General features: G+C 40.4%; 1 protein-coding gene across 14 annotated transcripts in view; it reads left to right on the top strand.

Annotated features, from left to right (window-relative positions):
- Positions 1 to 16,511, top strand: part of RC3H1 (ring finger and CCCH-type domains 1) — a 62,998-nt gene that overhangs the window by 28,541 nt on the left and 17,946 nt on the right. For 11 of the 14 annotated variants that reach the window (XM_021295129.2, XM_021295127.2, XM_005507926.4 and 8 more), the window contains exons 3-12: positions 614 to 734; positions 1,689 to 1,928; positions 3,064 to 3,239; positions 4,061 to 4,261; positions 5,320 to 5,452; positions 6,961 to 7,079; positions 8,990 to 9,102; positions 12,798 to 13,079; positions 13,401 to 13,618; positions 15,036 to 15,412. In XM_021295129.2, the coding sequence (XP_021150804.1) occupies positions 614 to 734; positions 1,689 to 1,928; positions 3,064 to 3,239; positions 4,061 to 4,261; positions 5,320 to 5,452; positions 6,961 to 7,079; positions 8,990 to 9,102; positions 12,798 to 13,079; positions 13,401 to 13,618; positions 15,036 to 15,412 (1,980 nt within the window). The remainder of the gene's footprint in view (positions 1 to 613; positions 735 to 1,688; positions 1,929 to 3,063; positions 3,240 to 4,060; positions 4,262 to 5,319; positions 5,453 to 6,960; positions 7,080 to 8,989; positions 9,103 to 12,797; positions 13,080 to 13,400; positions 13,619 to 15,035; positions 15,413 to 16,511) is intronic. The other 3 variants (XM_021295128.2, XM_065071322.1, XM_065071320.1) reach the window with 1 other exon arrangement.

The following is a 16,511-nucleotide window of genomic DNA, read 5'->3' as shown; positions in this document are numbered from 1 at the left end:
ATAACTTGGTCTTGCTGCTTGATAACTGGGTCTGGTCAGAGTGTGTTCCGAGGGTGTCTTAGTCAATTTGCTGATAAGTCTTTCTCCCACTAATCCCAGTAGCTCTGATCGGTTATCCCCAGATGACTTCAGAGCTGTGAGACCCGAGGTATGACTCTGTACTTACCTACAAACCAGGATTTGTCTGATTTGTTCTGGGTTGTTGTTGTTGGTTTTTTTTGACCAGTCAGCTTTGAGAATGTCTCAATATGTTTGTTATTTCTGCCAAAGTTTTATAGTTATAAGAATAGTTATAACAGTTATAAGAAATGCCATGTTTCTCATGTAATAATTTTTTTGTCCTGGAATAAGCCTTGTGCTCCTAGTTCCTGCCAGTCACTTAATAAATCTGCTAACTACGAATTCTCTTCATTTTTTGGTCTTACTTTTGCTTTTTATTTTTAAGAACGCTATTTGTTCATTAAGCAAGCTGAAAGAATGCTTACTAATATAGAAAAAGCACAGAAGAGGATGAAAACAGGAAATGCTTGATATTAACAAGCTTGATTTGGTGTGGTAAGCATGACTGCCACTTATTTATGCACATTCATTGTGGACTGTCATCTCTTTTCAGGTTCCTGAGCAGCAGCCAATTACTTTATGTAGTGGAGCTGAAGACACCAAGCATTATGAGGAGGGCAAGAAGTGTGTGGAAGAATTAGCATTGTACCTCAAACCACTGAGCAGCGCAAGAGGTAGCTCCTGCATTGTTTCCTTTGAAAATGAAAGCTGAAAACAGATAAGATGCAAAACAAACTATGCAGATGGCTATTGAAAAATGGATATAGACCTTGTTTAGAAACAAAACAACTTTCCTAAGCAGTAAGGTTATTACTTCATGGGGGTGGGCAGGGGGAATTTTATCATATTACATATGGTGGACTTGAGAAATCTATCAACTCAGTTAGTAGAGGTGGACATCAAGTTTTCCAAAATGAATTTTTGTAACAATCTGTGTCAAGCTTTTCCAACTAATACAGTGTGACAGCAGCATTGCCCTGAGTAGTAGTGTCCCAACGAACAGGCTCTGTGCTGTAGAACAAACTCCGTGTTGGAGCTGTATGTCAAGTAAGTCACTCATTCCTTTAACCTGGTTATTGTGGCTCCCAGCACATTTGTGAATCAACTTTTGCACATAACTAAACATTACCCAAGCAGTTTTTCACTTGGTGTGAGTTTGGTTTGCCCAGGCCAAAGAACTGGAGATATTAGATATAGATAAAAACCCAAATGTTTTGTGAAAACAGACAAATGGTCAAAGGTGGCAGTGATCGCTGAAGCCCATAAATGGGGGAAGATCCTACTCTTGAGGAGTCCCTTGGGAATCTGTATGGGAAGAGGCAGGAGTGACTTCCAACATGGAGAGAGAATTTATTAGAGCTTCCATCTTAGAGAGCCAAATCAGTCAATCACAAGACTTAAAACTGTGACAAAGCTGACCCGTAGGAACTGTTTGCTTTTAGTGCTGAGTAAAACTGACAAAACCAAACTTCTGATATGCCTCCTCTGGTGTTCTGTTAATAAAGTGGACATCAGGAGAACTGCGTATGTACTTCTGCAGTTGGTTGAAGGCTGGCGTAAGAAGAGGACATATGAAATAGTTTATATATTTGTTTATATATGTTTTTCTCCTTCATTTTGTTTTGAAGGTGTGGGTCTTAACAGTACTACTCAGAGCGTGCTAAGTCGTCCTATGCAAAGGAAACTTGTGACGTTAGTTCACTGCCAGCTAGTGGAGGAAGAAGGGCGGATCAGAGCCATGCGTGCAGCGCGGTCACTCGGTGAAAGAACAGTCACAGAGCTCATCCTTCAGCATCAAAATCCTCAGCAGCTCTCCTCCAACCTCTGGGCTGCAGTGAGAGCCAGAGGATGCCAGTTCCTCGGACCAGGTAGATCACATCACAACACTGGTTCTGTACTAGGAATGATGCAGAATGAAGGAGGATTGATAAACAGGTGTCAAAGTGACTGAGTGATTTTTATTAGGCAGTGGCTTAATTTCTTAATAGTAGGTCTTCAGAACTAATGATTTATCTATTTGGCTGCTGCCATGAACTTCTCGCTTTGCAAAAGACTTGCAAAGTCTTCTGTAAAGTTCAGGATAATGCATGTCCTTTTGTTCTTGTGATAAGATAAAATGGGAAGTAGTTTCTCACTCGCTGTTATTTGAAGATGACCCTTCTAGAAAAAAATGAGGTTACTAGAAGTGACTAGACATGGCTTCTGTTACTTCTCTAGGGTAATAAACATACAAAACAGCTATGAGGAGAGATTTGTTACATTGGGAGCATGTGTGTATGCATTTTTAAATAGATAGGTACTTAAATTCATTTTCATAGAATAGTAAAACAATTAATATTGCTTAAAAAATATTAATGAAGTCTCATTACTGGAAATGTAGACTTGGTTGAGGACCAGTGAAAATAATGCCTTGAAATATGAAGCCAATTTCTTAATGGAAAAAATAAATAAGCTTTTCCTCAGTGAAACAAATGAAGGAAAATTAACTTTTGGCTGCTAACTTTTGTACCACTACAGGGAAGAGAGAGGCTTATTACCTAGCCAAATATGTGGTGCTACAGCACCTCATCTATTTGTGTGGGCACTAGTTGCTCTTTTACCAGCATGGGAACCAACCTGGCCCTTCCTCAGCCTGTGAGCTGCTTCTGCTGGAATAGGTGTGGGACATAGATAATACACTTGGAAAACTCTTTTGCAAATGCTAAAGAGACATATAGACAGGAATGAAGAAGTCCTCCTATCATCTGATACCCAATATAGAACAAATAATAATTAGAAAAAGTTAAAAATTCTGTCTCCCCGGTCACAGTCTGGAAATCTGGAAGTGTTCCTTCCTTCTTTTCCCTCCTTTCTTGCTCAGCTCCCTTTGCTGTCTGCGGGTTTGTGTGTATTATGGGGTAGGGAGGGTTGTAGCTGGTCTCCCACTTGTAGGGAAGCAAACTGTGCAAAGATCTTTCTTGGTCTTCTCTCATACTGCATCTCTTCATATTTCCCCCTCACCAGCAATGCAAGAGGAGGCTTTAAAGCTTGTTCTGCTGGCTCTGGAAGATGGATCTGCTTTATCTCGGAAGGTCTTGGTTCTCTTTGTGGTTCAGAGGCTGGAGCCGCGATTTCCTCAGGCTTCTAAGACAAGCATTGGGCACGTTGTCCAGCTTCTTTACAGAGCCTCGTGCTTCAAGGTATGACAGAGATCCCACTTGGAGATTTCATAACACTATGAAAAATATTAGTTTTCAGTTTCCATTTTCGTTATCCTGTAGCATTACACGTGCCCAAAAGATCTGTAGTTATAGAATTAACCATCAAGTCCCACATGTGCTTGGAGAGTTCTTTATTGTATGGCTGTGATGGCAACGTAGGCTGAAATGGCAGCTGTAAGCTGTAAAGCTAAGTTTTTACTCCATCCAGGTTTAATAATTGCACAGTAACAAAACCTGCAAGCCAGCATAACTTCTCTCCTTAGAAAAGACTTAAAGCTGGAAAATCCCCAATTCTGTTAATTGAGTGGTGGTGTGGTTAGGAACAAAGAAATATGAGGCTCTTGGATATCAGAGTTTTATAGAGAGAACTTAAGCTGCTTATTGCACTTTACAGTATTTAGTGGTCCATTCCTAGGTACTCAACTTGGATTTCATTATTTTTGCCAAATGAGAAAAATGCTTTGTTGCTGCTACTTGTATCCTCAAAGAAAATTATGCAATACAAACAAAATACCTTGATTAGAAAAGTAAGGTGTGGATGCTATAAAGTCATTTAGGGAGTGTGACACTTTCACCAGTATCTGGAGCAGAGTCTGAGTAAATAATGCTTGGTATCCATTTCATAGTGGTTCCAGTTTATGCACGGTGTGTTATTCTAGTAGTTCACTGCGTGGTATCATAGTTCAGTTTAGTTTGGGAGGAAAAACTTAATTGCTGACTGAAGATTTCACTTGCCTTGGACTTTACCTAATCTGTGGCTTATCCTGCTTAATTGTGTTTGGCTGTTTTCTTCCCACTAGGTGACAAAGCGAGATGAGGATTCCTCCCTGATGCAACTGAAGGAGGAATTTCGCACTTACGAAGCTCTGAGAAGGGAACATGATTCCCAGATAGTTCAAATTGCTATGGAAGCAGGTCTACGCATTGCACCAGATCAGTGGTCCTCACTGTTATATGGAGACCAATCTCACAAATCCCACATGCAGTCTATCATTGACAAGGTAAAGCCACCTAAAATCAGCCTAGTCTTAGTGTGTTTGCAACTGTAGTAGATTTAAATGCTTGTAGAGTGAATTTACAGATTGTGCCCATGTGTACTCACCCATTATTTGCCTTGTTATTTCAAAACTTGTTATGGCCTAAATAATTAGAATATAAATTTGTAATCTACTGCTCCCTCTGCCATCCTTCCACCTCTTTCTACTTGACATCTTGCTGCAAATGGGAAGCCACAGATGTTGGTTAGCTGCACAGCTGGTAACTGCCAGGGTGGTAACCAGAGGTTAGTGCTTATGTTCTCAGGCTGGAGCCTGGTGCATAAGAAAATCAGTCCTTTAGTCTATACCTGAAGTAAGTATTTCTTAAAATGACTTGACCTCTGGAAATGCCCAGGTCTCTTTTCATTTAGAGAGAATTTAAGAGAAATGCACTTTTTAATTAGAGACTCACAGGTAAGTGCCTGCGTTAGGTGAGATTGTTGAATGGCTACAAAAATCAGTTTCAAGATTGGTCTGCTCTGTGTTTGTGCATTATCCCACCTATTCAGGTGTCTTGCCAGATACCTCCTGAGGGACCTTGGTAGAAGAATTAAAGGATTTTTAAATACTGAAATTATGCGATGTTAGTAACAGGAATGTTGCTAGCTACCTTTATTCTCCACCCATCTTCTCTTTATTGTCTGCTGTACTCAGTTTAGAGCAAGTTGCAAACCTCTTGGTTTTGAGGTTAGACTTAAAAACCGTGTAATTTAGATTTAAATATTCAGTATTTTTTTTTTTCTGGGTGCCAGCATAATGCAGAAAATAAATAGGTTACATTACTAGAAATAATATTGCCCTTTGTTTTGTCTATTTAGAGCTGTATTTTTACTTGCTGCGTCAAAGAGTTGTGCATCCTTTAATGCTGGAGAAGGAATTTTAAAGAAGGTGCTTAAAGGGGCTTGTGTGAGAACATTTCAGTCCTGTCTTGGAAGACAGCTCTTGTGAGCTCGTGGGACAGCCTTCAGAAACCATAAGGATTACTTTGCCTGTAGAAAGTTAACTATTATAATTTTTTTAAGTTGCAGACCCCAGCCTCGTTTGCACAGAGTGTTCAGGAATTAACTATTGCTCTTCAGAGGACTGGAGATCCAGCTAACCTGAATCGTCTTCGACCACACCTAGAGCTCCTGGCAAATATTGATCCCAGTCCAGGTAAATCTGGATGTTCTATAAAAACCTTTTAACTTACAGTTTAGCAAGAGGAACTTAACACTATTGAAGGGTTGAAAGCTGTTCATCAAGTGGAAGGAAACATCCTTGAACTCAAACTTAAGTTTCTTGAGTGTTATTTGTAACCAGCCTGGGAACAGCAGTAATCTGGGTGAGGAACTGAACGATTCTGAAGCTAAAATAGATTGAAAAATGTGTCAGGAATAATTTCCCCACTTCTTTGAAGAGAGAACATCATTGTTTGATAGTACTGGATGAGCATGGGTGAAGATGCTGAATAAATACAGTCCTGTGAGCTTACATGATGTGTACTTGATTTTGGGCAATGCTAACAGGGGAGAGCGGCAGCACTCTTAGCTTCTTCCTTTTCCCTTTAATACACCTACTGCTATTTGTTTAGAAACTGGGGGAAATCTTCAAGAAAACACTTAGCAGATGAAGGACTTCTGTTAACTTACCTAAAAATTGTATGTCTTTCTTTGTTCTAGAAGTACCATGTATTAATTTTTTCATCTGAAGTCTCTAGCCTGCAGATATTGTGCTCAGAAGACTCTTTTAAAAGCAGTTTAAAATCATAAGGCATGTTCTGTGTAAACAATTTCAGATTCCAAAGTAGAATTTGGATAAATTGAACAGACAGAAGCAGGGCAAAAATCAGTCTAGACAAGAAAGGTTTGTTATCCCAGGGAACTGAGTATTTTTCTTGTTGATATGTAATTCTGCAAGGGTGTGAACGACAGTCTGGGAAGGGGAAGTTACTAATAATGGAAAAGTTGAAGCGCCTCTGGAAGAAAGCAGTCCTTGTGAGTGGAATAGAATGTAATTGTGCAAAAGACCTTGAAAGGTGCTTACTGAAGCACTCGAGGTCCTGTGTTTTGCAGCAGAGTGTGTAGGCACGTTGTGAGAGTGTCACCTGCTGGAGCAGATTAAATGATTAGAGAAGTAAATTGGCTAGAAAGAACAAGTGCCGCTATAGAATTAAGGCTGTACAATTTATTCACACTGCTGTGGTCTGATGCGTAGATTTGTCTTGTGACATTTTTCTGAGAGGCATCAATTTTTGTTGCTGTTGAGTGGCTGTGCCTGTGTGATTTAGGCCAGTGATGATGGTATTTATACAGAATGATCTTACCTACAGGAGTCTTGAGTGCGAAGAGGGATTTTCAGCACAGTTCTTTTCATTATGTGCAGAGTTTGTGCAATGCATTTACTCGGGAGTTCTTGTAGGATATGATAGTTGTGGTAGGAGTTAATTTGACATAGTCTTGCTGACTATTTTGATACTTTGTGTGGTTCAATTTTGAGCCTATAGCTTATTCTTTAAGTGGTACATATCCCTGAATTAAGGTGCTGAATCCTTTTATCTAATAACACACAGATATGATAAAATCTTTTTGGTTGTCAAGTGAAGTTTTGTGATACTGGTGGTTTCTTTGTACCTGATTTTGGAGAATCCTTCTGACTTTTTATATTTGCTCTCCATACAATAGATGCCCCACCTCCAACATGGGAACAACTGGAAAATGGACTAGTTGCTGTGAGGACTGTGGTTCATGGCTTAGTCGACTATATCCAGAATCACAGCAAAAAAGGAACAGATCAGCAGCAGGTAAAAGCTAAATCATTTAGCAAGTGCTTACCCCTAAAATTGTATTGGCTGTATCCAAGAGTAGAGGTTTACTGATGTTGTATGGAGAGATTTGATTTGACAGAGATCTGATTTAAAAATGTGACTGCTGTGTTGTATTTATCAAAATGAAACAAACATGAAAGGAAGAAACCCCAAACCAACACAACCACCTCCAATACCTGTTCCGTTAATTTGTACAGCTCACTAAAATGAAAAGCAAACAGACTGATCCAGCTGCAAGTGTAGGGAAATGAATAAACAACCCTCCTGATGAGAGAGTGGGGAAGAGAAGCTGAGGTACCTAGAACTGTGATGTCTGGGAAACTTTCTTGGGCCTCTTTTAATGTGACATTTCAGTCAGATGGCTCTGTGTTAATGAATTTTTTTTGTAGACCTGTGCTGTAAAGTTTTGAACTTGTGAAGGCTTAATATTGAGGTGCAATCCAAGTTCCTGAAACAAGTTTTTTTTTGTTTCAGAAATGAGATGATGTTGCCAAGTGTGTGTGTGTGTCTATATCTATATATATATATATATATAGATATACACACTTATCTCATAGTTATCACATGTTCCTTTGATCTCATTTTGTTATGTAGCCAAGTTGATATAAATGTGAACTGCTGCTGAAAGACAGAGCTGCCTGTCACACATTCCCACTCCCTCCCTTGCTTTGGCACTCATCCTCTTGGAGACCTGGTTTAGGAGGCAGAACTAGTAGAAAGGTTCTCTCTGACCAAAAAAAAAAGGGGGGGTGTAAAATCAGAGTGAATTGTTTCTGCGTTCACTGGGATTCATAATGAGCTCTGTTACCGGCAAAAGGAAAAGCAGCAGAGATACACAAACGGGCAAAACACTGAGGGTTTTTGTTCTGGTGACCATGGCCCAGACCTGGTACACATTGTGCTGCTTGGAAGGGAACCCAAAGTCACCCAAGTGGGAGAGGGGACATGTGAGAATTGGGCAGAGCTCTGCTGCCTGGCAGCAGAGGCCAGCAGAGGGCTGTGGAGCATATGTACACCCTGCCAAAAGTCTGTTTTCACTGTAGTAGATATTTTTTAAAAAATGATTTTGTGGATGGCTTCTTTCAGATTCACATCTTTTGGCTAAGTTTCTCAGAAAGCAAGAGTTTACTTTCACAGACATTTCCCTCAGTGGGAGCTTTGATAGGGTATAATCTCTGATTTAAGTCTGTCATTAAAAAGTGTAGGAACTTAAATGTCTTTGGGCCCACCTCTGGCCTTCTGTCAGAATTTATTTAGGGAGACTGGCAAATGGGACTACGCGCAGGCAGCACGATCACAGTAAGTCATTGTTTCTTGGGAAACTTAACAAAGAAAAATACAGAAGGCTACTCATGCCCTGCTGATCTGTGTAGGAGTAAGATTGCATCCTCAGCTATTGATGGAAATATAGATAAAGAGATTTTTAGTCCAAAGCGGGGTAAAAGGGAACTTGATGAAATGTAGCTCTTGTAGAGATCAAAGGGATACTCGTGCCATTTTGAGCTAACAGAAGGCAAAGGAAAAGTAAATGACTAAATTGTATTTATTTTCAATCTACTGCAAAGCTTGGTGAATATTTGGTGGTTTCTTATTAAGCATGGTGATTTTTTTCAGCCTGTATCAGTTTTGTGCACTTAACTGTTTCCTGAAACACACAACTGTGTTCCAGTGTTAAAAAGTGATGGTGATAGTTGTCAATATGTCTACTCTTGAATATATTAGTTCTGTTTAAGAACCAAACACCAATACTTCTCCAGTCCTTTATTTCACATAAGGTACTTCTGAAATGTTTAAATTGAAGGAATTCTCAGTATCAGGCAACGTTCAGCTCCTGGTTAAGTGCACTTGCATTCAGGTATCTCACCTGGTTTCTCTAACCTTCTCAGCCTCCTCAGCACAGCAAGTACAAGACATACATGTGCCGAGACATGAAACAGCGAGGAGGATGCCCCCGAGGCGCCAGTTGCACCTTCGCACATTCGCAGGAGGAGCTGGAAAAGTAGGTGTATCTCTTATGGTGGAAGTCAGTCTGGTCTTTGCTTCCTCTTCTCCATGCGAGTCATTTATCATACCTGGGAATGGTGAGAGGAGACCTAACTTGTCTGTTACATTAGCAAGAAATAATGTGAAAAACTTGGTAGCAGTCACCTTTTGAGTTTTAGAACTGTCAGTTCTTAAATATAGTATGTTTTACTGTATTCAGCAGTAATGCGGCTCTGAAAGTTTGTTTATACAAGTGTTGAGATTTTGGCAGTGGGCTGTTTTCCTTGTTTTTTAAGTGTGACTAAACATGCTTGTTTGCATCCATTTGTTCATTTATTTGTATGTGTTTTTTATCTTGCATTTATATTCAGGTATGAGAAGTAGGTTGCTGGCAGTTTTCTAGCTGTAGGGGTTCTCTTGTTCTGTGCTGCGAGGGCTATCCAGAGAGCTAAAAACCAGCATCGCAGGTTTTCTTTCTGCAATGCTCGTTCTTTGAAACTTTTTGACAGATCACCGGTTCAATAACCACAGAGTGGTTAAAGCTATTTTGGAAGAGTTAAAGTGGTGGTCTTATCAAGTCTGCAGTAAATAAGTTACATACATTACAGGTTTAGAGGGGACACACAGTTATCCTATAGCAAGCTGCTGCTGTTCTGAAGGTTTTTTTAATATATATATATATATATATATATATATATATATATATGTATGTATATATTTATTTTTTTTTAAGTAAAGCGGATCATTTAAGAGTTAAATACAATGTATTTTAAGCGGTCTATATAACTTGGTACTTTTTTCTTTGGCTAAAATAATTCATGTCTGTCAAAGAAAAGGCACTTTTATAAATTGGAAGAAAACTTCAAAGATTTGGAAGTGGTATGCAGTCTTGTCTCTTTTCCTTAATAATTGAAATCTCGAAGCATTAATGTGTCAGTTCATGGGCTGTGTAGCCAGTGTGCAGTGCATAGACAAAACAAGAAGAAAAAAGGAATGGAGCACGTGATGTTAGGATGACAAAGGCAGTTATTCAAATGGACAGAGAATAGGACATTGATAGTTGTGTTCTGCAGAAACAGTTGGAGTTTTTCCTTTTGTTACAGTCTTAAGAAAGTGGAGATGGGTAGCGCTGGTTTGGATGGTGGGTCAGTATTAGTGCCCCTGAACTAGTTGTACCGATCAAGAAGGGTTGTTTGTCAGCTCAGCAGGTGGAGGCGGCCAGTTTTATCCAGACTGGCTTGTGGCCAAGAAGGCCAATGGCATCCTGGGGTGTATTGGAAAAGGGGTGGTTAGTAGGTCCAGAGAGGTTACTCTGCCCTAGTGAGACCACACCTGGAATATTGTGTCCAGCTGTGGCCCCTCAGTTCCAGCAGGACAGGGAACTGCTGGAGGGAGTCCAGCGCGGCGCAACAAAGATGCTGAAGGGAGTGGAGCATCTCCCGTGTGAGGAAAGGCTGAGGGAGCTGGGGCTCTGGAGCTGGACAAGAGGAGACTGAGGGGCGACCTCATTAATGTTTACAGATAGATAAAGGGTGAGTGTCAGGAGGATGGAGCCAGGCTCTTCTTGGTGACAACCAGTGACAGGACAAGGGGTAATGGGTACAAACTAGAACACAAGAGGTTCCACTTAAATTTGAGAAGAAACTTGTTTGGGGTGAGGGTGGCAGAGCCTGGCCCAGGCTGCCCAGGGAGGTTGTGGAGTCTCCTTCTGTGCAGACATTCCAACCCGCCTGGACACCTTCCTGTGTAACCTCATCTGGGTGTTCCTGCTCTGGCAGGGGGATTGGACTAGATGATCTTTTGAGGTCCCTTCAATCCCTGAAACTCCGTGATTTTGTGTACCTTAGTACTGATGTTGTTGTGGGGTGAAGGTTGCAGCAGTTTCTGTAGGTGGTTGGCACACTTGGGTTCCAGTTCTTCCTTGTACCTTTCAGCTTTGCTTAATTCGAGTAGATACTGCATTAGTGTTCCCCTTTTAAAAATGTTTAGTATGAATAATATGCATTGCAGTTGCTATGTAGTTCCTGTATCTCTATATACAGCTTTAAGTTTGCCGGAAGGTTACAGGGAAGTGTGTGGTAATGCTTTAGGTAGCAAATTATAATCTGGACTTGCTTAAACAGCAGCTGATTCCCCTCTTGGCAAGAGACAAAGAGCTAGTGTGCATAAACAAGTACTAAAATTTTTACATTATTTTTATGTCCTGCACATGTGGAGACTGCAACGAAGTTTCCTAAAGTTGTCCTGAAAAATCCAGAGGGCAGCACTAGGCAACTTTTATTCTAACTATTTTATTACGGAGAGGGTGCTACTTAAACTCTTCCTGTCACCTTTGATTGAATGGGTGTCAGTACATGTATACATGTGCACCCGTCTCTCCTGAGTGTGCTGTTGCATTCCAGATAACGAGCAGGGATGACCTGTCCTCCTAATCTTGCAAATTGTGTGCAAATGTTGGGAGAGTTGGGAGCCATCAGACACTGTACTTTTAGACCCCTGGTGGGAGGTGGGTGTCCAGAAGTAATTGGCAGGGAGAACATGGCAGTGGTTTCCCAACCTCCTGCTGCTTTGCAGGGAGAAACTGCTTTGGGTATTGAATGAGATGATTGTAAAGATTACTCTATACTCAGTCACATCTAAAAAACAAAACAAGAACAAAAAAACCACAATGACAAAGAAAACTTTTTGCCTCTGTGTTGCTATTGACACTGTGCATGTGGGCGAACATAAAGATGATTAAGTAATAGAGTGTAACTGCCCCCTTTTTTAGTTTTCTACAATAATGTGTTTAGCTTCCTACTCTGTGTTACCATCTCACTTTGCTTGTTAGATATGATACAAAAATGTTGGCTTCAACCCTGTTGAAACCTTCTTGCATAGGAAGTGGCCTCTTCTGCAATATTAAACAGTGGGAACACTCAGACCTGCAAATATTCCCTCCCACTTGCGTTCTGGTGTCTCAGCTGATGGCAGGATGTTCAGGGGAGGACCTTCAACTCTGGAATTTGCTCTTTGTTGGTCCAGTACCGTCAGTCTGCTGACTTCTATGGAACGTTAGTTAAAAGGCTCGTGTTTGTTCAGACTTACCAGAAGCAGTTAGTTTTTTGGAATTCGTTTAAGAGTTTTTATCTCTGCAATCACATAATTTATTAAATAATGCAAATGCTGTAAGTCGCTTATTGGTATAATAACAAATCCTAACAAACCGTGCTTTAAAAGATATGACGTGGCAGTAAAGGCTTGACTTGGCTTATTGTTGGACAAATGGTGCAAAAGGGAATCTGTTCATCTTTTGTCACTTAAATTTTCTGCTATTCACTTCTTCTCTGCGTAAAAAAGGACTTGAATAGGCTGTGATTCTTCTTCTGAAGCTTCCGATACTACAGGTAGATTTTGTGATGTTTTGTTTTGGTTTCCTTCTGTACAGTTGAAATGTATCTGTGTACAGGAAATAAGATGTTAAACTCGCTGTGTGAAGTTTAGCTGTGAATTCTTGGTGTACTTGTCATTAAAAATCCATCCTTGTTGTTCTGCTCGAAACTCCTTTTAACAGTTCAAATAGCAGTGAAGTTGTAGTCCAGCAGATATTCACAATAAATTTCTCACAAGCCCTTAGGAAACTTGAACTTGAAAATAATATTAAAAATGCAACTCCTGTTTGGTGGGGGTTTTTTTGTTTCATTTTTTGATGTGTGGTTTCTTTTTCTGAAGATTCCGTAAAATGAACAAGCGTCTGGTTCCCAGAAGACCCCTGAGCGCATCCCTGGGCCAGCTGAACGAGGTGGGCCTGCCTTCAGGAGCTATCCTCTCGGAGGAAGGGGGAGTGGACTTGCCCAGTAGGAAAACTCCTGCTCTGCCAAATGGAATTGTGTCAACAGGCAGCACGGTGACGCAACTTATTTCTCGAGGGACTGACTCCAGTTATGAAACAGCTCTGAAGCCGGGGAAGATGGACCATCTGAGTAGCAGTGCCCCTGGATCCCCCCCTGACTTGTACGAGTCTTCCTACATCTTGTTCAAAGTGTCATGTGTGTAAATATGCAGTAGAAACAAAGTAAGCCCATTTGTTAGAAAAGAAATAGAACAAGATTTTTTGTTTGTTTGTTTTTGTTGTTTTTTCCAAGTGATTAAAGAGGAGAGTAGAAAACTAAAGCTTAAACTTTAAACTGCTTTACGTCCCTGTTTTGCTTGTATTTTAATTGGAGAAGGTGGTGTAAGCATTCAGAAGTTGGAATATAGACGAAGAACAGCATTTTTAAAGTACAGCGTGCTATGTCAGACCGTAATGAAAGGTACCATCTCTCTACTTTTTAGGCTGGAATCTGTCCCCAAGAGCTCTATTTCTGCCTTACCGGTCAACCCTCATCCTGTGCCCGCTCGGGCCCCAGCAGATCTGCCTTCAGTGTCTGTCGCCAAGCAGCTGCACATGGTACCCCGAGGGTCTCAGCTGTATAACACTCCGCAAGCAGATATGTTTTATCAAGATCCTAGAGGAGCTGCCCCACCATTTGAGCCAGCGCCCTACCAACAAGGTAAGTTTGAGACCAAGCTCTCTTTCATCTTCGTACCCATTTAAAGTTGGAGTTTTCTCGCATGTCATGTGGACTATAGTCACTAATGTGGTGCTGGCATAATAAAATGGAAATGGTAGGCTTTTTATGTCTTGACTGAGGACTCTAATGCAAGTGAAAACAGGTTTATATCCACCCAGTGTAGCAAATTCTTTGTTCTTCAGTTCTTCCCAACTGGGCTAGGTCAGGGATCTAATATGGTAAACCTTAATTCAATTTGACTTGGGGAAAATGGAAATAAGGCTTAACAAGCAGAGAGGTTTATGCGTGAAGGGTGAAAATACTTAACACCCTTAATGAAAATCATGAGAGTGTACCAGAAATGTCTGCGCATGCACATGGTGGTAGAGACAAGTGCGTTTAAGAGAAGGGCTGGGCACAAAAAAAATCATCATAAGAAAGGAAATGAGATCAAAAGTTCTAAATATTAAAGAGATGAAGTGGAGAAAGATAATATTGAAGGGGATTAAAACAAAAAGGTATGGTTGTACATAAAGACAGAGAATGGTTCTTTTGCAACATAAGGTTGGAGAGAGAAATGACAAAGCGAAGTAAAGAAAAACAAGGAATGGAAGTCTGAAAGAAGAAAAAGCCCTAGAAAGGAAGGACACGCATACCCACTGTTTTTGAGAAAGTTGCAGAGTGTTTTGAGGCAAAAAAGCTTACATTTGATTATTGTGTGCAAATGAAGATTCGAGTTGTCCACAAAACTTGATGAACACATTATTAACGATGAGCACGTATTAATGCATAATTTTAAGTTATTCAGAGGTCCCAGATATGTTACTAAAATCTTCAGGTAACTAGGAGGTGCGATCTTAGTGTTTGGTGATTTGCGGTACTGAAATTTCCTTCTGTTCTTCAAGAGGTAGAACAAATCTTTAGATAATTTTAAATTCTAATTAAACCAAGCTTTTTAAACAGGCAGTGACTCTGATATGTTGAGACAAATTTAATTTTTGTTTGCATGGATAAAGATGTACAGGCTCATCTTCAGTTTGCTTTTTAGGTCTTGTGTAGCTAAAAGCATTACTATCAATCTGCAGAGACATTCTAGTGAATTATTCCTATTTTTGTGGCACCAGTGATAGGCTCAGTCTCACCACCTCTTCTCCAGCAACTGTGAGCTTTACATCTTAATTATCTAAATAAGATACCAGTAAGCTGTGCCACTTGAGCTTTGGATCAACTTTTGCTTTTTTGTGGTTAACTTTTGTGTAGAAATACAGGTTAGACAGTGGGGGCAAACAATAAATGTGAATTAATTTCTATCATTCTTTCATGATACTTGTAGAATAGAATGTTTGAAATGAGTGTGTTGTGTGAGTTGTGATTATCGCTTTCTTGAATCTGTTTTTTTCCTCTTGCTTCATTTCAGGAGTTTACTATCCCACTCAGTCCATGTCTCGCTTTGTCCGACCTCCTCCATCAGCTCCTGAACCTGGGCCACCTTATTTAGACCATTACCCGCCCTACCTTCAGGATCGCGTGGTGAGCCCCCAGTACACACAGCCGCAGCAGTACCCTCCTATGGGACAGCCCATATATCCACCGCACTACGACAGCCGTCGCGTGTATCCCCCGGTCCAGCCGTATCAGCGAGAGGAGATGGTGCGAGGAAGCCCAGTGCCCATTGAGATACCGCCAGTGGCCGTACCTCCCTACGTACCTGAATCCAGAGACAGATACCAGCAAACAGAGGGGTATTGCCCAGTGGCGCCGCATCTTGGTCAGATCAGACCTTCATGCCACAGGGTATGGCTTTTATATTTTGTTTTTATAGCTGTTTGAGAGAGGAAGTATAAACTACTTGATTATATAAAATACTGATTATATATTTTTTTTAATTGCAGTAAGGGGATATTTTTTGTGAGGAAATAGGAGTTTGAACTTTTTTAGGAGGGGTGCATTTGAAGCTAATAAAAAACAGGAAGGCAGCTTAGTTACTGGTCAATTCTGCAATTATAATGAAGTTAAAATGTAAAAAGTGGGCTGCTACTTAGTGCTCAGAGTAGAAAAGCATCATAATTGATTTTGGAAGTCGCATATGGGCCTGACTTCTCCAACAAAGATAATTCTGGAGAGGACCACTCTCATATTTACAGTGTGGGCATATGGTCACGTGTGCGTTCTTGTGCTGCCCATCTGTGACTGACCATCTCCGTGCCTAAATAAATAAATATGCGAACATACATCCCTTGATAAAGGAGATAAAATTTCTACTCTTCCAAATTTTCTTTCCTTTTAAGACTTGCCAACTAGTGGTGTTCCTAGTAGAAGTGTACAAGCCTGCTTGGGTTGATCACCAGCTGGAATTGAGTCCTGTAGAGTAGTTTAACTTAAGTGACTGTCATTCAGATGAATTGTATTACTGAGTCCAGGAAGCATTTTTCATGTAGCTTACAGATTTATTGGGTTTGAGTTTAACGTATTTGTGGGATATTTAATTCTATTGCGAAATGAATAATAAATACAAACTAACTGGTACTAGGTTATGATTTGTAGAGTTGTAACACTTTTCCCCATATGACTGAAATGGGGACTTGCCATGCTGGAACATGTTCCAGTGGAAACTTTGCCAAGGTGGAATGCAGGGTCATGTTGAGCTACCTGTGAGTTAAAAGATAAGTAGTATTAAAGCTAGAAACACTGGGTTAATTGAGGATCTAATCAGTTTTAGGCAATTGACATTCCCTGCCCTTGGGTTGTCTTGAACTAACACTGGCCAGTGTAGGAATGTGCATGTCCGATGTTAAACATGAAAGTTAACACATAGATTTCAACAAAGTGATTAGTTGTTATTTTACTGATACTGTCTATTCATTGTTTTTCCTTTTATTGCAGTATATGGTTG

This window comes from Columba livia, chromosome 8 (assembly GCF_036013475.1).
Source record: "Columba livia isolate bColLiv1 breed racing homer chromosome 8, bColLiv1.pat.W.v2, whole genome shotgun sequence".
Classification (NCBI taxonomy): Eukaryota; Metazoa; Chordata; class Aves; order Columbiformes; family Columbidae; genus Columba; species Columba livia.
Note: the sequence above shows the minus strand (reverse complement) of the source record. Positions and strands in the feature narration are given on the sequence as shown.